General features: G+C 36.5%; 1 protein-coding gene across 1 annotated transcript; it reads right to left on the bottom strand.

Moving 5' to 3' along the window:
- Positions 1-713: 713 nt before the first annotated feature.
- Positions 714-19,128, bottom strand: mc5ra (melanocortin 5a receptor). The gene is made up of 2 exons (XM_055220366.2): positions 18,739-19,128; positions 714-2,126 (listed from the first exon to the last, which is right to left on the bottom strand). Exon 2 carries the CDS (start codon positions 2,053-2,055, stop codon positions 1,066-1,068), a length of 990 nt encoding a protein of 329 aa, XP_055076341.2. The 5' UTR covers positions 2,056-2,126; positions 18,739-19,128; the 3' UTR covers positions 714-1,065.
- Between the last annotated feature and the right edge of the window lie 8,608 nt (positions 19,129-27,736).

Below are 27,736 nucleotides of genomic sequence, written 5' to 3'. Positions count from 1 at the left end.
ACTCAACACATAACAATTTTTTTCAACAGAGTTTCAAAGGAATATAAACGGTCCCAAACGAAGCATAAGGGTCTTATCTAGTAAAACGATTGTCACTTTTGACAATAAAAATAAAAATATGTACTTTTAAACCACAACTTTTCGTCTAGGTCCGGTCCAGCGCGACCTAACGTAAATGCGTAGTGACGTAGGGAGGTCACGTGTTACATATATAAAACACATTGTAAACAATAAACTGACACAAAGACATTAATTAGTATCAGTTGACATACAACAACGTAGGAATGGTACTCTTTCAACATTCTTGTAAACACTGGGGCGGAGTTTCGTGTTCGTCCTCTGTGACCTCTTAACGTCATGACGTATTGCGTGGGGTCATGCTGGCGCATCACGACCGGATCTAGACGAGAAGTTGTGCTTTAAAAGTGTATATTGTTATTTTTCTTGTCAAAAATGACAATCGTTTTGCTAGATAAGACCCTTATGCCTCGTTTGGGATTGTTTATAGTCCTTTGAAACTCCATTGAAAAAACTGTTAAGTGTTGAATTAAGTATTAATTGTTGGTGTCCACCAAAGTCCATCAAAATGAGAAAAATCCTGCAATGTTTTCCTCAAAAAACACAACTTCCTCTCAACCGAACAAAGAAAGACATCAACATTTTGGATAACATGGTGGTGAGTAAATTATCTGGATTTTTCCTTTAAGAAAACTGAACATTCCCTTAATATAGACAATAGTCTTATTAAACATGACTTATTACATCTTTTGCAGCTCTATGTACATACTATGTAACTTTGTAATTACTATGATACCAACCCTGAACCTTACCCATAAGTGCATGTGTTGGGCAAGTACACTGTTGTGCACATACTGTAAAATAAAGTGCAAAATAAAGTTTTTATTTTGATTAATACCTTTTGTTTTGATCCGTATTTTGCATTAAGAGTGTCATTTCTGAAGAGTCGTGTCTAGACAATAATCTAGATCAGCCAGTAATTGGAATTCTTCAAAAGGTCCATTAGTGCTGTGATAATCCATCACTTATTTTACTCCCGGTTTGATGTTACCTGGACATCCCAAATGCATTCCTCAGGCTATAGCAGCAGATAATCTCCTTAAGGGTTTTCCGCATCTCTTGGCTTCTAAAAGCGTAAATAAGCGGGTCGATGACGGAGTTGCACATAATGAGGATGAGGTACATGTTGAAATGAGACATGAAGCACATACAGTAGAGGTTTCTAGGACAGGAGATCATGAGGATGAGGTGGAGAAAGAATGGAGCCCAGCATACGATGAAGATGCCCAGGAGAATAGTTAGGGTGACAGCTGCTTTCATACTGGCACGCTGGTGGATGGAGTTGTAGCCCGGCAGGGCAGCGATGCGCTTGACGTGAGATCGGGCCAACATGAACATGTGACTGTAGAGAGAAGCCATGAGCGCCAGCATGATGAAGAACATGGAGACCAAACACACAATGACGGATGTATTGTCAGAATAGATGATGAAGACAATGCCACAGCCTGTGCAGAAGGTCCATATGCCTCCGATGATTAGGGCTGCCCGTCGCACTGTCATGATGTTGTGGTACCGCAAAGCATAAAAAATGGTAACATAGCGATCCACAGCTATAGCCAAAAGGCTGCACATGGATGCTACCACAGAAATGCAGATCATTGAGTCAAAGACGTTGTCCATCTGTCTGATGAAGTGGTCTTCCACCACCAGCTGTCGGTTGGTGAGCAAGTAGATGACGATGGTTTCCCAGGCGTTGGAGACGCTCACCAGCATGTCGGCCACAGCCAGGCTGCACACGAAGAAGTACATGGGCGAGTGCAAGTTTTTGTTTTTCACGATGGCACAGATGACCAAGATGTTTTCCAAAAGGCTCACGATACCAAGGATGAGGAACACCTCGGTGGCGATGTTGAGCTGCTCGCATGCTTTCGGCTTCGTGTGGGATGGGGTCTCAGTGGCATTGAACGGGTAAGGGACAGAGCTGGAGTTGATGGAGAAGGCCAAGAGAGACAGGGCGGTGAGCTCTGAGGTGTTCATCTTGGATGATTAATGGGGATGTTATAGACTCTTTCCGAGGTCAATGGGTTGGTGGGTGTGGCATCTTTAACCTGTGCAAAACAAAATGGATGAGAATAAAACTTTTGTAAGGAACCTGAAAACATTACATATTTACCTTCAAAAGAATTTGAGGGGTGCTTGCAATACACTGAAAAAAATGATTAATTGAATTTAACCAATTTTCTTAAGGTAAGTGGCTGCAATCAACCCACTTAAGCTACATTTAAACAAAAGTTTTATATTTTATTTTACGTTACTTATCTTTTTTGTTTAAATGTAGCTCAAACAAACTGATTGCAACCACTTACTTAAAAAAAATTGATTAAATTCAATGAATCATTTTTTTCAGTGTAATGATTGGGTGTCTTCTGGGTGATTGCTATAGTAGGTTGTTGCTTAATGAAATAAAGAATAAAAAATATTTCAAATTCTGGTTTCAAGATATGGTTTGCATATTTATTTACATGTTTTATTGTCACACCTGCTCTCAAAAAGCAAAATAAAAGTTTCAGAACAAGATACATCTCAGACAGTGGATACTCTAAGCCATAGCTATACCAGATCTACACCAGATCTGCACCAAATCCACTTTGTCGTCTGCTGTCTGGGATGGCAATATGTGATCTAGAGAGTTGGGAACTTGTTTAAAGGGGAGATATCATGAAAATCTGACTTTTTCCATGTTTAAGTGCTATAATTGTGTCCCCAGTGCTTCTATTTACCTAGAAAATGTGAAAAAGATCAACCCAATAACTTAGTTTTGGTAAACCATTCTCTGCGAGCCTGTGAAAAAAATAGGTCATTGAATTTTCCCTCCCCTTGTGATGTCAGAAGGGGATAATACCTCCCCTTAATCTGCACTATCCAACCACAGCACTGCAATTTAGTGCAGAGTTCAGCTCATTTGCATTTAAAAAGACACACCCAAAAACAGCACATTTTTGCTCACACCTACAAAGTGGCAATTTTAACATGTCATAATAAATTATCTACATACATACTCTGGGGACACCAAAGATTTATTTGACATGTTTAACTCTTTCCCCGCCATGGCATTGACGAGTTAGCTGTCAATTAAGAGAAAACGCTTCCCTGCCAATGGCGAGTATTTCCGGCTTTCCGCAATACCGCTATTATCCACCAAGCTTTTCCACAACTTATAAAACCCAGAAGTATCGCTCTAGGGCAAACAGCTTTATGTCTGTGTAATCTGATCTCTATCAAAAGTCCTTCACAAAAACACAATTGAAGGTGTTTTTTGTTGTTGTTTTAAAGCAGAGGGTTTGTTCTTTCATGTGATTATTGTATGTTTATATATTTTAAGAAGAACATTTTCTCGAAGGCATTAAACTTGAAAATAATGAAAAATGCTGGCGCTGGCTGGCAACTTTTTAAAATAACGCTGGCGGGGAAAAAGTTAAAAAGTCTTTAGCCCTAAGTAGTTTAAGCTAGCATTACTCAAAATATGTTGACTTACATAAGTATCCCTTAAAATAGTACCTTGTATTGTTTTGTAATATTGAAAATTAAATTGCCATTTTTAATGCTATTTGAAGTCATTTGATGATACCTAAATGCAATTACGAATTCCTGTCTTGACTATAATTCATCATGCCTCTATTTCATTTTACAGACAGGTCCTTAAAAATATTATTGTGCCTCAAGGTCTCACGGATTCAAAACAAGCACTTGAGAGCATTTCATATGATCATCATTGTTTCGTGGGCAATGGTAGAGACAAGCATATTATTCGCTAAAGCACTCCTGTAAGCATTTTGGTAGTGAATTACTTTTCTTGTTAAATGAGGAAGATTTATGGCTACGGTTGAGTTCAGGTCTCTGGATAAAGAATCTTTATTTGAATATGTGCGTCAGTGGTCTTTGTGGTATTTATGCTGCGTGCATGTGTGTGTGGTCAACTGTCTGCTGATAAACGTACAGTATATGAGTCACTGGCAGAAAGACCAAACACTGAGATTTTGCAGAACAAAGAATCTTTAAGGTCAGAGCTCACTCAATGACAAACCACAGTTTTGTCCGATTTATCAAAATGATGAACTGATGGTGTGGGGGCAGTAAATAATGAAGTCCGAAAGTTTGTAAGATTAAACACATTAATTCTAAACTCTGCCTGATAAAGTCAGCCTGAACCACAGAGTGCACGATTAATAGCAAACAATTTAGGCAGATATATTGAAGATATATCTTGTTAGATAGCATATACGCTGGAGTGAGAATTCTTATTTACTGCATGACTGTTTTTATTGCTTAAACTTATGATTTAAACCAAACAAATTCAAACACTCTAAAAAATGCTGGGTTATTTTCAACCCAGCGTTGGGTCAAAAAGGGATGAACTTGGCCTTTGGGTTAAACTAACCCAGAAAATGTTTATAATGTCTCCTTCCTATCTCAGAACGACCTACTCAATGACAAGCAGTCAGGCTTCAAATGTAACCACTCCATCGAAACAGTGTTGTAAGTGGTCATGGAAGCATTACGGCTAGCTAAGGCAGAATCCAAATCCTTGGTTCTGATTTTACTAGACCTATCGCCAGCCTTTGACATAGTCAAAAATCAGATACTACTTGCCACCCTATCATTGTTAGGGATCACAGGTACTCCCCTCCAATGGTTCAAATCTTGAAAGGGTGCACGGTCCTCAGCTAACCAGATGGTCACTGGGGTCCCTCAGGGCTCAGTGCTGGGTCCACTCCTTTTCTCTATCTACCCAACCTATCCTTAGGACCTATCACACAGGCACATGGCTTCTTCTACCACTGCTATGCTGATGACACACAGATCTTCTTCTCATTTAACCCTGATGATCCCACCATAGCAGCACATATTAGAGCCTGCGAAGAAGACATCTTGGCTTGGATGAAAAAAAAACACCTCCATCTGAACCTCGCTAAGACAGAGCTGCTTGTTTTTCTCGCAACAACCCACGCTACAGCACAACCTATCCCTTCAACTTGGCAACACAATCATTTCTTCCTTCAAAAACAGCAAGAAACCTCAGTGTAGTCTTTGATGACAATGTAATGGCGCTTTTCATGTCTCTACACTGGCTACCAATTAAAGCGCGTACCAGGAACAAGTCACTACTACTCACTTACGGAACTTACGGATAGTTTTTACACCTTCACACATTCCTACACTCCATCCAGAACCTTACGTTCAGCAAATGAGTGGCGCCTTGTGTTACTTTTACAAAAGGGCACTAAATCACGTTCCCGCTTATTCTCCTTCACTTCTCCCTGCTGGTGGAATGACCTTCCTATTGCAATCCGGTCACCCACATCTCTTGCAACATTCAAAAAACAATTAAAAACCTTCTCTTCCAAAAATACTTGACATAGATATTGACCGCATTTCCATCTCTTCTCAGTTAAAAAACTGAACTTTTTCTCTTAACAGGTATTGTTTCTGAAAACTTGTATCTTGGTATAAGCACATTTTGTACTATTACCTCATGACACATCGTTTTTATTGTTTCCTAATCTTTTTTATAAAAGCATCTGCTAAATGCCTAAATGTGATGTAAATGTTATATTTTAACCACCAGCTTGTTAAGGAGAAGTGTGCTATTATAATTATTATTACTACTGATTTTTACTTACAAATGTCATGCGCTCACACTTACTGGATTGTTATTATGCTCTTCATCATGAGAAACATGTACTGTGAAGTTGATAAAGGTCGTGTTCAATGTGCAAAGATTCCATTTCCATGGCGATATTAAATTATTTTTCCTTGTTTAATCAAGTAAAATCACAGCTCTGTGCCGGTGGATGTATTAGAGTAGGATCGGTTTTGGTTCCCCTCAAGTGCATGATCCAGTTATTTCATTGACTTAATGTGATATCAAAGCTGTGGTATCTTTACTTGAGTCTAATCAGCACTTTAACTACTGCTGTGTTCCCATAAAAGATCTGCGAGCATCTTATGCAGCTGTGATAATTCAGGTGTTTTGATGAAGAATCCTAACTCCATTACTGATGTCAATCCGTTTAATGCCTTACACAACACACTGATTTATTTATTTTTTGACATTTCCAATTAAAAATTCTTGAAATTTTGTATAAAGAACACTGTATAAAAATAACATTATACAATAATTTTTAAAAGGGTTACCAAACCACCGAACTACGTTTTCTGATATTTTAAACTGAGGTGTTTTTGTTTCACATATAGAAGACAATGTTACTCAACCACTGAAACCAACTATAATCACCTATCAACAGTCATCTAACTAAAATAATTAGCTTAAAAGAAAGAAGTGGAGGACACTGCAGTGGTGACTCACACCATAAAAAACTGCAAATAAAATGTCAACGTGCATAAGATGACAGAACTGGCATCTCAGTTCAACTATAATCTATATGTCTTGGATCTTTCAGGGTGACAGATGCCAAGATGTTCTGAAATATTATTTTGTTGGTCCTGAAACAGCATACCTGTCAAACAACCTACTAACCCTTTAAGGATTTTTGTTACCATTACATAAAGCCTCAACCTTAAAGGGGTCATAGTGTGAAAATCTGACTTTTTCCATGTTTAAGTGCTATAATTGGGTCCCCAGTGCTTCTATCAAGCTTGAAAATGTGAAAAATAACAACCCAGTAACTTAGTTTTGGTAAACCATTTTTTGCAAACATGTGAAAAATAGGTCGTTCAGGTTTGGCCTGTTTTTTGAGGTAGGTAGCATAACAATAATACAGCCCCCTTAATCTGCACGATCCAACCAAGGCACTGCCATTTAGTGCAGAGAGAAAGAGAGAGAGAAAAAAATATTGACACCACAATTGAGTTTCAATTGCAACAAACCACCATCATTGTGATCAGTGTTTGCATTTCATCAGCTCATTTGCATTTTAAAGGACACATCCAAAAACGCCACATTTTTACTCGTACCTACACTGTAAAAAATGTTTGTAGAATTTACTAGCTGCCAGTAACTTACTGTAGATTTTACATTTATATTATTTACTGGCAACAGTTTGTTCAAAGTTAAATGACCATGAAACATTTTCAGTTTTTATCTTCTACAGTAAGTTACTGGCAACCAGCTGCATAATTACGGGTGTGCCTCATAAGCCTTGAAAAGTGAAGCCTCTGGCTCTTTGATCGCCCCCTGGTGGCTGGCTGCAGTACAAGTCATAACCCCGCCCTCTCCATTCAAATGAATGGGACTATGCTCTAAATAAAAAAAAATATTTACACTTCCAATAAAAGTTTTCCAAAGATGGTGTTGGTCCTTTCAAGTAGTTGTTATCACGCTGATATATGTTCAAGTGTTCATTTTTGTGATAAGTTTCATTTTAGCTTGTAATTTGATGCTATAGAAACGGGGCGTGTCGTTATGATTGGAGTGGTTGAATTGGCCGCGCGAGCGTTTGGGCGGAAGTTTGATACCGCGGCTTCGCCTCTGGCTTCACGGACGATTCCTTCTGCGCATGCCTCGGCTCCAAACTGACGTTTTTACGTAACATGGCGGCGACCGTGGTCGGACATTTTTGGCTTCAATTCATTACAATGGTGGGAGGCGACGTCGCGTCGTCCATCTTTTTTTACAGTCTATGCATAATTACAGCAAATGTTTTACAGTGTACAAAGTGGCAATTCTAACATGCTATAATAAATTATCTATGGAGTATTTTAAGCTAAAACTTCACATAAGCTGTCTGGGGACACCAAAGACTTATTTTACATCTTTAAAAAAATTCTCATAGTATCACCTCTGTAAGTCTTGCCTAACCTTAGCTCTATAGTAATCAGGTTTATGAAATCCTAAAAGCTCCTGTTTGATATAAATGTTGTTATATTGTAAATTATGGCTTTTTGGTATTAAATGCTTAGCAATAACACAATTTAAGTCAAAAGATTAATATTGTATGACCAGTTATGAGTTTGTGTGCCCATATTCTCTATAAATAAGTATATGGGGAACAGTTTGCTTTATGTCTGCTATAAAGGTTTGAAGAGGATTCTTTGCTCAATATACCCTCTTGGACAACTGATGATTATGTATGCAAGACACATAAAAGAGAAGAAGATAAGAATTTTCTGAATAAATGCAGGGTAAAGAAGAATGCTTTGATATATAGATGATAATAATGAGATGATTAGACGGCTATGCTCCTCTTGAACTTACATTTAGCAACTGGCCAACAACATTTTAAGCAGACAAAATAGCCGTGAAATAAAAGAATGATGTTTTAATGATATTTATTTTCCACTCTAATAATACAATTCTGAATAATCGTGACAGCAAAGCCTTGGGACACAGCTGTCAGAAAAGAAAAAAACTGGGATCTTCTGCAATACACAGAAATATCAAGATCTGACATTTCAAAGGATTTAACTTTATTATCACAAATCTGCCATCAAAAATGAAAGCAAAGCCCACCCATGCCAATTCACTGTACCAGAATCCCTTTAATCTTTAAATCATTTCTTTAATCTCTTTGTTTGGGCTATTATTTAATCAAGCAAATAATAATAAAATAAACGTTATTGTGTGAATTTCAATTTTATTTAATGTTTATTTAATGTTTTTTTTTTCTCTTTGAAATAGAAAGCATTCTTTGAACTGGAATTCCAGAGATTTTGGCTTTAGATCACAGTTCTATCAATGAGATGCCCAAAATATTGCATGTTTTGGATTTTTTCGTTGCTGAACTCACAAATGTCTTGTTTTTTAGTCAGAATGTACCAAATTGTTGATCTGGCCACTCTTAATCCTGCTATCTCTCTATTGGATTTGATGTGATTGAAACTATCTATGGTCTGTATCATGGAGATCTCCCTGAAGCACATAATGTGGGTTTACAGCCACAGCGTCGGATGTAAATACTATCACAATAAAGCTTTTTTTAGCATTTTTATAAACAGCTAAAATAACCCCCAATCCCTGTTCCAATATTCATGGAGGGCACTCTACCATACTGTCAGGAAAAATATGTACCCTACCTGTCGCTGGGCGGTTTCCTTTCAAACAGTACAACTTTTCACCTAAAGACTTCAGGCCCTATTTTAATGATCTAAGAGCAATGTCTAAAATGCATGACGCACAGTCTAAAAGGGTGTGTCCGAATCCACTTTTGCTAATTTAACAAGGGATACGGTCTAAAAGGATTGTTCCTGTTCTCGTAATGAGCAATGGCTGTGTTTTGGGCATTTTAGTTGGTCAACGGCGTAGTCTATTTTAGGCATGGGCCGATTACCGTCTTCAAGGTATACCGAGGTTTTAAACAGTCAAGGTTTCAAAACCACTGAAATATTCTGTGATACCGTCTCCAAGGTATGAGCTGTGTTTATACAAAATTCATTAAATCATTAAGTCATGTGATTGCTTTGATGTTTACATTTAATATACATTACAAAAATATTATATATTTTTTGAAAGCATATTATGATTTAAAGGCTTTAAATTTACCTGGCATTTAAAAAATAACACATTTTAGTGTTGCAATGGCAATACCGTAACACCGTGAAACCGTGATATTTTTGCTAAAGGTTATCATACCGCCAGAATCTTATACCGGCCCATGCCTAGTCTATTTTAGCTTATTGGTACCTGAAAGATGCATGTTAGTATCTTAAAGGTACATATTGGTACCAAGTGTATACATATTTGTACCAAATGGTAGATATTAAGCCCTTTTTTATAGGGTACCACCCCAGTGACAGCTATATATTTTGAAATATTTTTCTAACAGTGTAGTTTTTATATTTTATGTGTAAATCATAAATGTCTTTGTTTTTAGAATAATAATCTATTTACAGTATGTTAACATAAGCCTCCTTATTTAATCCCACGCATTTGTACACAAGTAACACCTAAGCATTCTGTGTACACAAAAAAATATGCTGTCAAATTCATACAGAGATAAACACACATACAGTGGTTTTAAGCTGTGCGCCCATGCAGTTTGCCTTGGATCCAGGTAAATCAGGCAGGTAAATGACAAAGTGCACAGAAACCTGCATCAATGTATTCAGATGCAAAAGCCGCTAAACGCCAACTTATTAACCAAATGCTCTCACCACGTACGTTCTTAAGAATACTCTCGCTTCAAATTTGTTTAACCCCGGCCTCAAGCCATTCATAAATACCGCTTTGTTGACATTATCCATTAAGAGTCTGATAAAAAATGCTCATTTACAAGAAAACATTTCAGATGTAATCAGAGGGTTTGGCAACGTACTTCATTAAAAATATGTATTTCTCAGGCACTTTTATATTATATACTTATCAGGCAAAATGTAGTTTCCACCAAATATAGTATTGATTTAACCCTCCTGAAGACCCTTCTTCCACTATGATGGAAAATAAAAACCCAAAGCCTTGTGATGAAGATCATTTTGCTGTTTATGAAAATGATTTGTGTTTGTTGAAAAGTACTCTGCAAGAGAGAGAGAAAAGGGTGAGTCCTTGAAAAGCATTATGCTTCCTCATATAATGATGGTTTGCTTAATGAAACAATTTTTGTAACTTATCCATTAATATAAAAGAGACAAACAAATAATCACGCAGACGCGTGTGTAATGTAAGAACTGATCCATAATGAAGTTCTAATTGTTTCCTGTCATTGACTGCACAATAACCTGCAACATCTTTCAGTTCAGCATGAATTCTTTGCTCATAAGATTTTTTAAAGTATGACTTTTTCTTTATCGTTAAAAACGTATCATCTTACTCTAATGCACCCAGACATTTTAGATGTTTGTTTGTACATTTCTGTTTCATTTATTACCACATAAATCTTCCACAGTACAGAACTTTTTAAAATTACCACAGACATCAAATATAACAAGACTGAGTTCTCCTAATACTATATGAATAGAGACAGAGCGCAACGCGTCATAACCTGAAAACCACGCCCACCGGGGGGAAAACAATCCAACATTGACTTTGTCTTGCGAGAGGCTGCATCCTTGTGATTTCTGGCTTATAACAAAAACAGAATAATGCCTAAAAGCTGCTGTGTGAGGGTGTACAGATAACAAGCCAAAAAACCCAGAAATACGTTTTTATAAGCTGTCGACCCCAAAAACGAGCGTTTAAAGACACAAAAGTGCCAACTTTTCATACAGGCAACTTTTCATAGTACTCCTATTAGTAAAACTGCGCCCACTAGAGGGAAACGTAGTCGGCGACCCACTTTTTTCTCGTTAAAGGCTGGGTTTTACGGCTCGACGGCTTATAAAAACTTTCTAGGTTTTTTGGCTTGTTCACTGTACATCTTGTCACACAGCAGCTTTTAGGCATTTTTATGTTTTTATGCCGATGCTTGACCAGTGACCACTGGGGGAACCAGTTTAATTCGCTTACCTGTTCACATACCCCGATATTATATATAATATATATATATATATATATATATATATATATATATATATATATATATATATATATATATATATATATATATATATATATATAGGGTTTTTCTCCTCCTAGGAGTTTTCCCCCTGAACTAGCCAGGAGGGTTTTTCTCCTAGGGGTTTTTTTCATCCCCTGGTGAGTCCGCCACCTTTGGCTTAACTACTTTACTGTATGCGTTACATTATTACTACGCTCGATTTTCTATGCTTTTCCTACAGTTGTGAAAAGCGCTATACAAATAAAATTGAATTGAATTGTTTTTGTTATAAGCCAGAAATGACAAGGAGGCGGCCTCTCGCAATACAAAGTCAATGGAGACGGATGGATTGTTTTCCCCCGGTGGGCGTGGTTTTCAAATTAGCATAACTGCGCTCTGTCTTTGGCAACAGAAGTCCCGCCTTCCAGTTAAAAAGAACCAATCATCATTCGATAAAGACTAATTATTCGCTAGGGGTGGAGCTCTGCACAAAGAGGCATTTATTAAATCGACTTTAAATGTGTTTAAAGCTAAATTTGAGCTTAAGAAATAAGTTACAGTACAGTGGATGTCAAGTTTAATTGTTGGTTGTTTAATTGTTGTAGAAATATGTTGTTTAATTGTAATGTTAGCATCTGTCTTTCCCCATTCAAGTAGATATGTCTTTAGACTTGCATTACTGAAATAACTGCAGATTACCAATTAAACTTTGGTGATTGTACTTGTTACCGTGCCAGTACACAAGGAGCAATTTTTCAAAGCCAAACTGGCAAAAGCATGAATATAAGAAAAAAAACACTTGTAAATCATGACACAGCACTAACTTTGGCCTTTGTTCCAAAATAATGCTGCTGCAAAAGCATTTTTGCTTAAAGATTTATTGTATTCTGTGCATTAAATGGAATCAGATAATATCAATACTTCTAACACTAGCGGTTTGAAATAAAACATTGGTGTCTTTTGATTTGTTTTATAATTATACTTGGCGTGCATCTGCACAGTGCTCTAAAAGTAGCTACAACAGCGTTTTGGGACCATGCCAACCATATATCTCTATCCAATTGCTGTGAAACTTTGCATGAATGACCTTCGAGCCCTGTTTGACAAATCCTAATTGGATCTTTTTGTAATTAAATCCACAAGGGTGTAACAAATACGTTTTCTCAGCTTTCTTATAGGCTGATTTTCATTTGTAATCTTTTCATGTCATCAAAATTAATTTAATGTTTCTTTAATGTGGCACTGCGTTAATAATATTCAAGAGTCAAATCCCATATGACAATTTCCATAATGCCACAAATATGGCTCGTATGATATTCAGTATTACAGTATGCCATGCCTCACTACTCCTACTGAATAGTTTTATTTGTAAATAAATCCATAAGGGTGTCACATTTACAGCATTTGCCATCTGTGCTTTATTTAGTGTGTTTGAATGTGCGTATTTTTACTTTGGAGTCTCTTATCAGACTACATTCTCTATGTGGCAATGTAATAAGTTGTATATTTCCCAACCTTACAGTTGTAAGTTTGAGTCATGTGGCTTGCTGTGGTTTAGTTTATATTGTATTGTATATGTAAAAATATTATCTCATTATAAAAAACGTCAAGCTAATTCACACCACAAACACGCTTCAGATTTATAAAGCAAATGCACAATGTTCCTCTTCTCTTTTAGATCACACTAATTTACAGTTAAAACAGAAAACAATAATAAATGCTTAGAAAAAAATGCTCAAAATGATTTCACTTTTGTTGACAGCAATAGCACTAAATTGCACTCTACTGTACATAACATATATAAATACATACATGTAGCAACTACAGTAAATGTAAAAGTGAATAAAAACACATTTGACCCTAATTTTGCATTACGCCCTATAGGAGCGTTAAAAATAGCTGACAGATTCACAGGCTTCTCATTAGAAACTAACAGTTTGACGGTTGACTTGTTGTTTTCTTGCTGCTAATGCCCTACTCACAATCCTTCTCTCTCTATGTGAATTTCACTATAAATGTCTAGTTTGTTCAGACTTAACATGTAGCAGCACATGGACCACGGCCTGCACTTTAACTGATGTCCATTCATTCATCTTTTCAGGAGTTTCTGCGAAGGAAATAAATTTCAGTCACGCACACACACATATTTACGCCCAGAGCTTAATGCTGCGTGTGACCTGTGCAGGCTACAAACCTCTATGAACCCATACAAAGCATTCAATTGATCAGTCAGTGCTATGTGCTTTCAGTGAAATAAATGAAATTCACAGATTGATTCTGTATATAACAGATAAAGGCAGTCTCATGATCTCTTTGAAACTGAATCATTTTTTGCCAGCCATGTTGTGTAGTTATTTCATGTTTGTTTCAAGTTAAAATGAGCTAAAAAATTGTCATTTTGGCACTGTTGAAATAATTGAAATAACTATCATTTGTATGAATATGTATGACCAATCCTTTTTGTATTATTTGCTTTCGCCTATGATGTTGTGTTTGGTGGCATGGTTAGGGGTTGGGTATCATTATTGTCTTTTTTCTAATAGTATACTTATTTGTACGATACACTTTTTATTTATGAATTATAGCCAACTTGTAAAATGTTCAAATTCCCGGTGTAAATTATACTTCAAACTATACAAAATCATAGGACTGGAGCACAAATTGCATTTTATGAGCCAACTTTGTGAAACATGGTTAATACAGTTAAAGGATATTACAATAAAATAACAGGACAGATATTTTGAGATTGTGGATGTGAACAGAAATAAACTGCTTACCAATTAAATTGTCCAAGAAATAGTGTTAGTTTTAAAGATTTTAATTCATGAAATGAATGACAGCTGGAATTGCTAACAAATTGCTATTGTTTAAGACCCTTAAAAATAGTAATCTGTCAACATCTGCTGTACTGAAATGATCTGAAATTCATCCTCATGTTCACTTAATTGTGCTTTAATAAAACCAGTATGATTTTAATCATTAATAAAGTGAGTTGAATTTTTTAAGCATATAGTATATGATAATAAACAGGGTTCCCACGGGTCCTTGAAATCCTTGGAAGTCTGGGGAAAAAAATTCAAGGCCCTGGGAAGTTTTTGAAAATTTACATAAATAGATACAGGTCATTGAAAGTGCTTGAATCTATTTTATGCAAGAAGTTTACTGGAAAAAATCCATATTATTCCCTATGTAGTGTAGGATAACAAAATTCTAGACTTTTTAAGCACACGTGCTAAACTGTTCGCTTTAAATGTTTATATCTTTTGTTTGCGAATGTTGATTCATACCAAAATGCTTTTTTGCATAGTTGTGTTTGACAAATGAAAACGTCTCGGGTTACGTATGTAACTGTTGTTCCCTGAGAAGGGAACGAGACGTTGCATCGCACTTGCCATACTTCCTGCGTCCCTGTAATGCCGTCTTTGGTAATATTTCAGATAGCAATATACTTCCTGGCTCCCGCGTCACCCTGTCTTTGTCGTTAAGCCTCACCATTGGTTGAATTTGATATACACATTCATACACACTTACCCCTGAAAGCGTCCCCAAAGTGTCACCGCAGTGACGCAGCACGAGTTCCCTTGAAAGGGATTTGTAACAATGTATATTAAAAGGTAACACGAAGTAACCTTGCTCTCATTTGAAATGTGTCCCCACATTTAGTCCTTGAATTTGAGGGTATTGGACCTGGAAAGTCCTTGAAATGTCCATGAATTTGAAGTTAACTAGGTGTGGGAACCCTGAATAAAGTATAATGTAAAAATATACTGTGTGACACAAGACATAAATGAGTTGGTGAAAATAATTTGATGTCATCATATCAGTCACCTAAGTTTTAAACTAATGCATATGGTGCCACACACAGACCGTATCATGTGAAAAACTATAATGATCGTTCTGTGCGTCATCGCTGTCAGACCATAAGGATCACCGAATTATGAAAGCATCAAAGCACTGAGATCTCCTCACATTTAGTCCAACATTCCTGTGGTGTGCTGAACTAGAACATCAGCAGCTGTCAACAATGAGCTCTTTTAGTTTTTATTTATTTATTTATAAGTGATACCTTATAACTATATTTATTTCTGCTTTTGAATCTTTACTTTTTTATATATTTGTATGTATTGTATATAAATATAAGCTTCCTTTCCAAATCTTTTGAAGTGACATGCCATGAATAAGACATGTGTTTTCTAGAGGAAACACCTTGTGCTCAATAATGCACATTTTTGAATGTATTGAACGCATACTGATGTACTTTTTACCTTTTTCCCACCCTTAACTCATCCTTGTTGTGGTAAGCAGAAAAAAACTGAAAATACCTGAATGCATTGAAAAATATCAAAGACATGTGTGATGAAAACTACAGTAAGTGAACTTCATTGTAACAAGCATGAAAAATGCATGGTCGCGTAGGTTCATTTCTTTTCCGAAATATGCAACCCTATAATGACACTATTATTCTTTATTATAGTGTTATTGTGTGCTCATAAGATTTCAAAAGCTTTTAAACACAATGCATACATCTCAAAGTTGCACTCTAAGTATTTTTCTAGCATAAAGGAAAAATTGTTGGTTCAGTCTCCTGGCTAAATCACTTTAGGACCTTCAGAAGTACATTTTGTTCAAATACATTTGTGAAACATTTTGGATTGAAACACCAATACTAGACAACCTTGCAGCCACAAAATCCACACCACCGGCATGCACAACACAGCAGATTAGCAACCTTATAGATATGCCACAGACACTGCAGTATTATGGATATGTTTGTGAATTCAATGGTTTAACTATAGAGGTTAAATGGTATGGTTCTGCTTTATTACTTTTACACATTGTATTATTAAATGAATAGTCTTTAGTGTTATACATGGTCCTATAATGTATTTAATACATTCTGAGACTGAAAATAACTGGCCCAGAGTCAAATTTAGCCCATCTTTTTTTGTTTCTTGCCCCAGGCGCCTTTATTTTGCTTAGTTAATATAATACCTGAATAATAAATTGGCATAATTTTTGTTAATATGTTTTCAACAAAGCTGCATTTCAGTAATGCACATTATAATTAGGCAGTGCTAAGTTAAGTTGAATGGAATGGATTTTCTCCAGAATGATTCCTTAAAGCTGCTTTTCAATAATATGTAACGTAAATTGCTAGAAATGAGGTTAAAAGTAATGTAATTTAAAGGTTTCAACAAATCAATTCTCACTAAGCAGCTTTATGACAATAAGATTTTCAGACTAGCTGCACAAAAACAACCACATCTGACTTGTGTATATAAGTATATAATGTATGTGCGAATGAATATATGCAACCCTTTCACTCGTCATAAATTCTGTAAAATCTAAAATCAGAAATCCACACAATCTCTACACAAAGTCTTTGCACTTCAACACACACATAACCTCACATTCCTGTGCTTCCATGTGCAACATGTTTGCTATTTAGTAAATCGTACAATTCTTTCTTAATAAGAAAATATCAAAGAAACATTTTGGCCAATATCCTTGCATGATATGAAATAGTTTTTGCACGCATAACATATTTTTTACCGCTGTGATGCAGTCATCTACAAACTTCCATGGAATCTCGCCTCATTTCCCAAGGGCTTAATAAATCAGAGACTCGGATCAGACGTGTGGATTAAAACCCTACTCCAAATAAACAACTACCTTTATCTACCACATGTTTATTGCTTTTTCGTAAACAAGCAGGGATGAGCCTCTTGACCCTCAGACGTGTCTTATGTTCTTTAAACAGCTGGCATGAAGCACTGCAGTGAGCTCTCTCTCTCTCTCTCTCTCTCTCTCTCTCTCTCTCTCTCTCTCCATCACACTCACACACACGTGCACACACAGACACACACCCACACAGCTCTGACTCAAACCCACAAACGTGCTCTGCAATGCCTGACTGTGGCTGTGTTTCAAAATCTAGTGAGCTGCCTAGTACCTACACAGGGCATCATGGGTGTGGTCAGATATAACGCACGGATGTATTCACTCAAGAGTGATCCCAAAGAGTTATTTTTGTAGCAAAATTAATACTTAAAAAGTTTAGAATTTTTTTACAGTATTTGAACAAAATAACAGAGGCGTAAGCCACGGGCTACTTCTATGCTTCTTAGTAGTAGCCTTTAAGTATTTTATCATTTTTAGCAAATCAAATTGTTTCAATTAGCCCTATTTTACCAAAAGTCTGTGCGCATTTTATGTGAAACAAATGTTTTCATTTAGCTGACTGAGAACGCATTTAAAAAAAAATTTAATGAGCTAACAAAAAGTGTAGTCTACAGGTAGCCTGTTCATTATTACTCTTTATATTTTGTCAACATTGTTGTTTATCTTACAAGTGTTGTGTGTTTTTCCAGCATCTCACCAAGATCAGATTTGTTCCCAAATAAAGTTCTTCAAAACGCAACCCAATTCAACCGACAGATCGCAAATCAGTGAGCTGACTGTGTTTTGAGACGCAGCCACGGTCACGCCGTGACTTACTGTAGCAACAACCTCGATGTTTATTCCTAGGAAAACATTAGAAAGTCTTTGAAAACAGCGTGGGGTGTGCATAATGAGTCTGGGCAATATGTAAATGCATGACCGCGAGTGTACATACGCGTTTTAACAAAGCTACAAGCTTTACACCATCATCATACAGTACAAGTTAATGTATGTCCAATTTATTTTTATAAATCCCCTCTCGAAAAGAATCGCACATTTCATGTACAGTAAGCACTAGTTTATATAGCCTACGCGTCAGATGATTGGACAGAAAAGTAAGCCCAACCACGGCATATTATTATACCATTAAGTTATATGAAAAAGACTAGAGTAATATTCGCATCATTAAACTACAAGCATTAACGCAATATGAATAAAGAAAACGAAACTATACAGACGTGTTTTTTCAGGTAGATTATTTCACGTGAATTAACAACGTAATAGGAAGAAATACTCATGAAAGTGCGCAGGGTGTGTATTGAGCTCAGTCTTTAAACGGATTGAATGTAATTTCAGCACTACAGCTGTCGGACAGCGCCAATCAATTTAACTCATTCGGAGAATTCAATTAAAATGATGTAATATAGTAAAGCACATACAGTATTGCATAAAACCATGCCGAGTTCATCTACCATGCTTTGTCCAAGTAAACGAGACACTATAATAATAACGTCGTTTAACCAAACATATCCGAATAATTATCATGAATGCAGAAATGTCGGTGGAGATAAATCAAAATCGATGTATTGATCCGTAATGACAAAGCAGAAGTTTAGTATAAGTGACTCACCGGTGTGGAGCAGTAGGTCTCTATGCTGGATGTGAGAAGCTCAACGCCGGTGTATTTATTGCAGTCGTGTCCCGCGCGTGTCGCACTGGATGAAGACGTTTGAAGATTACGTGAAGAATGAAGCGTTTCTGAATCAGATAAATATACTGTACTATATACTCAGATCAGCCCCACCCCCAGAACTCCCGAGGCTTTCAGAGGATCTCCACAGAAGCGATCTCATCTTTCATAGAGGAGCAGAACAGAAAAGTCTGGGACTGCAGCTTTCCAGAAGAAAGCTGAATTAAATAGAAAAACTTGTTTGCATTAATAGTCCACACCTTTACTGCTATTGTGTTTTATGATATTGCCCTGCGGTAATTATACGAAATAAAAATAATGTTTCTAGGTTTCCAACCATAAACAGTTTGTCTACTTAGTGTGTTAGGCTATATAGTGGAGCATGAGATAGGAAAGATACAGCTTTCATGAACTTGAAATGGTCATTTTTCTATTTGTGTTACATTATGGGCCCTATTTTAACGATCTAAGCGCATTGTCTAAAGCGCACAGCGCAACGTCTAAATTGGTGGGTCCGAATCCACTTTTGCTAATTTAACGACGGGAAAAATGGTTTGTGCGCCGAGCGCATGGTCGAAAAGGGTTGGTCCTATTGTAATGGGAGTATTTTGGGCGTAACGTGCAATAAACCAATGAAAGTCTCAGCTCTCATCCCCTTTAAAAGCAAGTTGCGCTGGCGCTACGTTTAATCCCTATTTAGATGACGAACTTTGTAAACTGAAAAACTAAGCGGAGGAAGAAGATCCCCAGTTTAAGATAAATGTTAAATAATCAACCTGATCTCACGAATTTCCGCAACTAATTGTGTTGTTTTTCACTTGTATTGAAATTGTTATTTTTTAATTAAAACCTTTAAAACCCGTTTTCTTTTAGTCATGAAAGTAAAAAAGCAGGCTTGTACTTGCTTTAAATGTATGCCTATCCAATATCATCAAAATATAATTTACAATGTAAGAAAAGGTTTGTACTCTAAAAATACTTTATTTGGAACTGTTATGAACTCTGTCTGTGTACCCTGTCTTGTACTCTTTTTTTGAAGTCATGTCTGTGTCATCCATGTCTGTAGTTCTTTGTAGTTCTTTTGTTCATTGGTCTGTGTGATGATTGTTCCCCAGGTGTGTCTTGTTTTCCCTGATTACTCTGTGTATTTAAGCCTAGTGTTTCCAGTGTCTGATGTCGATCGTTACTTGATGTTATAGAGTTTCGTGTTCCTGTCTTGTTTGATTTCTGTTGTGATTATAATCCAGGTAGGACAGGATGCGGATCCAAATGCAGTGAGGTTTATTAAAAATAACAATAAACAAGCAGAAACATAGCAGGTAATCAAACAAGACAGGAACACGAAACTCTATAACATCAAGTAACGATCGACATCAGACACTGGAAACACTAGGCTTAAATACACAGAGTAATCAGGGAAAACAAGACACACCTGGGGAACAATCATCACACAGACCAATGAACAAAAGAACTACAAAGAACTACAGACATGGATGACACAGACATGACTTCAAAATAAGAGTACAAGACAGGGTACACAGACAGAGTTCATAACAGGAACAAACAGGAGATAAAGAATTTACAAACGGCTCTCCGAACGTTTCAGCACTTGGACAGCGTCATGAGTTTTTTTTAAGCATTACTTAAAAATGTTTCTAATCTCACCATATCCACAGGTACAGAGTCATCATATACAATAAATTCGTGAGGTAGCATTAAAAAAAAAACATTTAAAAGCAGATTCATTTGTTTAAAGCAAAGCATTTATTTACTTACCAGGCTACAGGTGAAGCAGCTCTTTGTGCCTTCTAACGTCTCATTTTCGGTCCTCATTCATGTCCAAGAGACTGAATAATAATCTTTTACATGCAATCCTTTAATCTTTCATATTTAAAAGCGTTTGTGTGCTGCTGTGCATTCATGTATGTGATAAGCAAACCCGCATTGTCGTCCCGTTTATAGGCGCATATTACTAATGCGCTCTTTAAATAACAAAAAACATATTGCGCCATTGACTTTAGACTTTAGACCAGGTTTTTGTTGGTCAATGGGGTAGACTATTTTAGTTGCCTCAAAATAGCAACGCGCCAACAATGTGCCTGAACACACCTCGTTTTCAGACCAGAATGCCCATGGGCGCAAAAGTGGGTGCAAATGCATTTGCTATTTAAACAACGTGGCCCTAAACGTGAAAATGATAATTGCGCAGAGTGGAAACTAGCAAAAGACACTTGCGCCGCGCATTGTGCCGGGGGTAAGATAGAGCCCTTTGTCTTTAAAAGGTACATATCATGACAATCGAACTTGTTCCATGTTTAAGGGCTATAATTGGGTCCCCAGTGCTTCTATCAACCTAGAAAATAATTTGTCTCCCCTTATGATGTCAGAAGGGGATAATACCGCCCCTTAATCTGCACTATCCAACCACGACACTGCCATTTAGTGCAGAAATCAGCTCATTTGCATTTTAAAGGACACACCCAAAACGGCACATTTTTGCTCACACCTACAAAGTGGCAATTTTAACATGCTATAAGAAAAAAATCTGTGTGGTATTTTGAGCTAAAACCTAACATACGCACTCTGGGGACATCAAAGATTTATTTGACATCTTAAAAAAGTCTTGTGAAATGTCCCCTTTAAATATTTATTTCACCTGTAAAAAAATCAATCCATTCTCCTTCACCTTTTCGGTGACCAAGTCACAGGCTGAGTAGGAAGGCGTATATGCCTCGTTTTCCCTGGCTGCTTTTTATATCTCCTCTATTTTGGAGATTCTAAGGTGTTATGACAGCCGTGAGATCAAATTCATTCAGGGTGTCCCCAGGGTCTCTTCCCCGTTGGAGAGCCCAGAACACCTCCTTTGGGATGTCTCCACAAGGTATCCTAACCAGAAGCCATGATCTACCTCAACTGTTTGATTTCACAGATGTTCAAGCTTTACACAATTGTTTTTAGGGTCAACTAACTAGTTTCAGGGGCTTGTATCCGCAGTCTTGTTATTTTGGTCACTCCCCACAACTCATGACCATAAGTGATGGTCAGAGAATAGATCAACAGGTACATTGAGATCTTTGCCCTCTGGTTAGCAATGTATTGCGTGCAGAGCAACAAAGATCAGCACAGTTAGTTCAAATATGGTGAAAAACCATCAAAAAGTGACATTTAAAAATGAACCAATGTCTTTGTTTACATGCTAAGAAATGATTTATTTCATAATAGTTCATTTTAGGATAGACCTAAAGGTCATTTATGTTTATCTGATCTGCACCAATAGCCGTCTGTTAGTTGAGTGACAGCTCACTGTCAGGGTCAACATGTGAGAAATACGTTTAAACGGATCCCATGACTGTTTTATAAATGTGAACAAAAGGTGCATTGAGAAGGCAGTATCAGGGCTGTCTCTGTTACCACTGCCTGAACAAATTCTAATAGATCGCACATAATTGTGAAAGACAATTAGTAATGATGCAAACTAAAAAACAAGGATTGTTTACACTACAAGGTTACTTGACCAAAAACCCCCTGATAATCATAATAAATATAAACTGTGGGTCAGCTACTGACAAGCGACAGTCACAAGTTTCGTCTTTTTAAAGGTTCATAGCTGCATTTCTGCATAAATAACTAATTTTCAAAGAGATCTAGATATAACCAAGACCCTTTTAGAATGTATATTATGGAAAAGTTGTCTGCATTGCTTTTTTTGATATGGGATAGCAACACGTTTCTGTGGCTGCAGTCTAAATGGGTTTTAAATGAGAGCCTTGAGTAGCAGTATTATAAATCATCTTTTGTAGGGGCGTTCAGGTGGTAAACTGTGTCAGTCTAATGGGCTCCACGCTGAATAACACAACGTATGCAGAATGATAGAACTCATCCTGTTTTATGATTAAAACATCGCAGACAACAATGAATCACACTTGAAACAGAATGTATAGATTCAACACTTTGTATGTGTAGGTGTGCAGACCTCAATAAGTGCTTTGATTTTGCCCGGTGGATGCACAAACAAACTCCCTTTTGAGATGGCATAACATATTGAATTCAATTATATATACGTAGGCTAAGAGACAAGAGCATTCTTAAAGTCTCTTTCACTCTTTAGGCACAGTTATTTTTAGCTGCCTATATAAGGTAGAAGTCCATTTCCTTTGTTGATAACCACCAATTCCTTTGGATTTGAGTATTCATTTCTAACAGAAGGAGTTATATACTCTCACCTAAAGGATTATTAGGAACACAATACTAATACTGTGTTTGACCCCCTTTCACCTTCAGAACTGCCTTAATTCTACGTTTCATTGATTCAACAAGGTGCTGAAAGCGTTCTTTAGAAATGTTGGCCCATATTGATAGGATAGCATCTTGCAGTTGACAGAGATTTGTGGGATGCACATCCAGGGCACGAAGCTCCCGTCCCACCACATCCCAAAGATGCTCTACTGGGTTGAGATCTGGTGACTGTGGGGACCATTTTAGTCCAGTGAACTCATTGTCATGTTCAAGAAACCAATTTGAAATGATTCAAGCTTTGTGACATGGTACATTATCCTGCTGGAAGTAGACATCAGAGGATGGGTACATGGTGGTCATAAAGGGATGGACATGGTCAGAAACAATGCTCAGGGAGGCCGTGGCATGTAAACGATGCCCAGTTGGCACTAAGGGGCCTAAAGTGTGCCAAGAAAACATCCCATTACACCATTGCATTAATGAGAATTTGAACAGGTGTTCCTAATAATCCTTTAGGTGAGTGTATAATAGAACTGATGGAGTATTATGAGATCCCATAGGATATTAATATGGTTTACTTAAAATATTGGTATTGCCAGTAAAAAAAGTTTCGTCTCTGATGATTGTTAAAACATAAGATAAGAGTTAGAACATACGATAAGTTTTAAAACATAAACATTAGCATTTTTGGTTCTAGTGGTCAAAAGTAAGCTGTCAGCAACAGCTGATTTTAAAAATATTACAATCATTTTAAAGTATTTATTGTATAAAAAATCCACTTTTAGTGCTATTTAGCACCAGTTTTTAGTGTATGAAGCGCATGTTTATTGAACATTTATGGGTGAGTACACAGACTACACTTTGTGCCTACTCTCAGAAAAAACAGTTGTCACTGGCACTGTACCTTTTTAAAAAGTACACTTTTGTACCTTAAAAGTACATATTGGTACCCCAAAAGAACATTTATGTACCTAAATGGTATTAGGATGTTTCTGAAATGTAGTGTCCCAGTGACAGAGAGGTACAACTTTTGTACCTTTTATCTAAGACTTCTGTAATTTATTAATAGACACATTTAGATTCTTCAGGTCAGTACATGTGTTTACATCGTCAAGAACTGCAAATATTGTTTTGCTGGTGTATGACTCTGGCTTTTGCCTGCCTGGGATTATCAACAATTTGATACAGAGAAAAGAAACCATAATTATCAGGGTGTCATTAGCAACTAGATCATTTTAACAAATACTGCTGTTTGATGTTACTATGAAAAGATTCACAGAAAATGTTTCTGAACATGAAACAAATGAAGCGAAACCACTGTCTAACTACATATTATCAGTAGTGCTCATTAATGGACAGTCTATACTGGTACACAGAGATAAAATGTCTTATGTGACATGGTCAAATCTTAGGTGAAGGTATTGGGTCTAATGAAGTACTTAGATTTAATCTAGCTGAAACTACCCATGCAGTCATCCTAAAAGTGCTTTCCAGTGCTTGAAGCTGTCTTCATCTTTAAATTCATGGAAAAGCCAAACTTACCAAAAACCACAATCTAGTATTATGTTTTTGACATGAGGGAATGTAATGTCAGTGTCTGTTTAGACACCTGTAAAGTGTATTTAGTGATGTTATCGAAAGGCAGGCTTTACTATTATTCATTACACTGTAAAAAGTGAAAGTTGGATCTACTTAAACAAAGTACTTTAAAGCAACACTATGTAGTTTCCATGTAAAAATGACTTACAGCTCCCCCATGGTATCAGACACTGTTCTGCAGGCAGGGTGAGGGGCGGGGCTGTGTTTCCTACCCTCCACCGCCACTTTCAGAGTGTGCTTGGAGCAGCTAGGAGGCTGCTCAAGTTGCAGCAACAGTACAATTTGTCTAGTTAAAAGTTGTTCTATCACTGGAATAATTTTAGAGACATTATATAAAGGTAAAAAAACTACATAGTGTTGCTTTAATGGACAACACTTAAAAAAAGATTTGTGAACTTTTTTTGTGAAAATAATACAGATTTTTAGGTGTAAACAATTAAAGTATTTTTAAGTAAATCCAACTTTCACTTTTTACAGTGTAAAGATTTAAACAACCACTAATTGTGTACCAATGATCTGCCTTCGATATCTCGCACAAAGCACACGCGCCCTCATCTGCTTCTCCTCGCGCGCGCGCGCTAAAGGGTGACGCAGCCTGTCTCACGAAACTTTCGAACACGCCCTATACATTTTTTAAATATATATATTCATTAATTATTACCATTTGACAGTAGCGCAGGAACACCGCCAAATGTAGTGAAGTAAAAGTACAGTTTTTTCACTAGAAATGTACTTGAGTAAGAGTAAAAAGTACCCATCCATAAATTTACTCTAAAAGTACTAGTTAATCAAAAAATGTACTCAAGTAAATGTAACGAAGTAAATGTTATTCGTTACTACCCACCTCTGTTCACAAAACAGGCGAAATCTGAACGACCTAATTTTTTACATGCTTGCAAAAAAAGGCTTACTAAAAGAAAGCTACTGGGTTGATATTTTTCAAGTTTTCTAGTTTGATACAAGCACTGGGGACCCAATTATAGCACTAAAACATGGAAAAGTCTGATTTTCACGCTTTGACCCCTTTAAGTAAAACTACTAGTTTTACTTACTAGTTTGCAGTAAAGAAGATTTACTGCTAGTGCTTTAGAAGTCATATTGTGTGCCCACTTCTAGAAAGCGTAGCTACAGTATTAAATTAAACTGTCTCCATTTATAGACAATTCGTCTAACTGTCGACCGATGGATGTCTAAACATTTTGAGATTTAATGTTTTGTATCCCTTTTCAGCCTTATAGTGCAACAACTCTTGATCGGATATCTTTAGAGAGGCATAGTTCGTAAGAGCTGATGCTTCGTAAGGACAGCAATCTTATAATGTTTGCGTGTCTTTTAATGAATCAAAGTTGCACTAAACCACACCTTTAAACTCATTTTATGAATTGCACTCCAGTTTGCCAGCTTCTGACACAAATTAGCTTTCATTAAAGTAATTAATCTATAGGTTCACTAATATTTAATAGGTGATTTCAAAAAAGGCACAAGTAACTAGATCTATTCGTGTGTTTTCAGCTTATGCACATTGTGTTTGTTTATTGTTGTGATCTAGATGAGGATCAGATCACATTTTATTGCAATTTACTGTAAAAAACCAGTTCATTCCTAGGGGTTTTTCTTGCCACTGTATATGACCTGAGTGGGTGATGTTAGAAATATCTGTTCCCCCATTCGAGCAGATTGGATTTGATTTTGTATAACTGAAATAGCTGCCCTGCAACTACAGTATATATAGTGCTAAGTGCAAACATTTTTCATAAATAGATGTTAAGGGACATTAACATTTTCTTCACAAAATCTGAAAATCTAGTCTTGCTTTTGAACAAAATTAGGAGTAACAATGCAACCTAAAGTCAAGGACAACAGCAGATGAATGATTTTTCAGTTTGATCTCTAGTTAATAGTTTTGTTGTTTTACAGAATTCTCTCAGAATAAAACTTAGTTAAGATTGTCATTAAATGTGGTTATACAAGGACTTCAATATAAACAGCATTATTTGAAGAGTTTGGTTCCAAAACGCGATAAACGCCATTTTTGAAAAAAATGAGTTACTGCCAAAATCAGTATTATATCAGGTCAGTAGTTAAAAGTAAATTCTTAATTTTACGCAAAATCCAATATCCGCCGTGTTATTCTGTCATCTTTTCTCCCTTTTTTCCCAAAATGCGATAAACGCCACTGCTCCTTTTTTACAGAACGCAATTAATCCATTTCTGATATTACAGCCCACCAGTCACGCAATGTAAACAAACAATGGCGGAGGCGCTGAGTCCACGGAGTCCTAGTTTTCCTCATCTACTTTGTACTTCGTGATCAACAAACAAAACAAAATAATACTTTAATTGCATCGCTAAACCTGTGATGGTTTTCTGTGATGGGAAAGAAACGTAAGCCATCAACAGCTAATATTTTCCCTGAGAGGCACTCGGGAGACGGGTGCTTGTTCTCCCGACAGCAAGCTTCTCATGCTAACACATTGACCCCAGAGGATCTTATGAAAAACTTTCCATAATTTTACTCAAAGTCAACGAAAATCGAGCAGGACCAAAAACATTTTACAGCTGATCTCTGTGAAAGACGTTAAGCGAGGACGTCAAGTAACCGCAATGACAGTGATCTTAATATGACAAAGTAAGTGTTTTGATTAATGACATTAATGTTTATATTTTTAATTAGTGTGTACAACTAGTCAACTAAATGAATATAACATGGCAAAGATGAATGCACATTTATATAGGCTATTGATTCGATAGATTTATAGCATTTTGAATAAAAACTTGTCATGGATTTATTGCATTTTGTGGAAAAAATTATCCGTTTTTATAATAAATCTTTGAAAATCAACTTATGGATTTGAATTTTTTATGATTTTATAACCTAAAGATGCTATGTGAAAGTTTGTAACAGAAAATAGTTGTTTTCATCTTGTCACTTTCTTGGTATAGAAAACACGTTTTTACCAAAATTTGTCAAAATGGATTTATTGCGTTTTGGAACCAAACTCTTCATTTGTTTTTAACATTAATTATGTTTTTTACCATTAATAACCCAAGCCTTTGCCACTGATTTCTCTATGTTGTTGTTTATGTTTACTGACCTTGCAAT

Source organism: Misgurnus anguillicaudatus, chromosome 20, assembly GCF_027580225.2.
Source record: "Misgurnus anguillicaudatus chromosome 20, ASM2758022v2, whole genome shotgun sequence".
Classification (NCBI taxonomy): Eukaryota; Metazoa; Chordata; class Actinopteri; order Cypriniformes; family Cobitidae; genus Misgurnus; species Misgurnus anguillicaudatus.
This window is presented reverse-complemented; position numbering and strand designations above follow the sequence as displayed.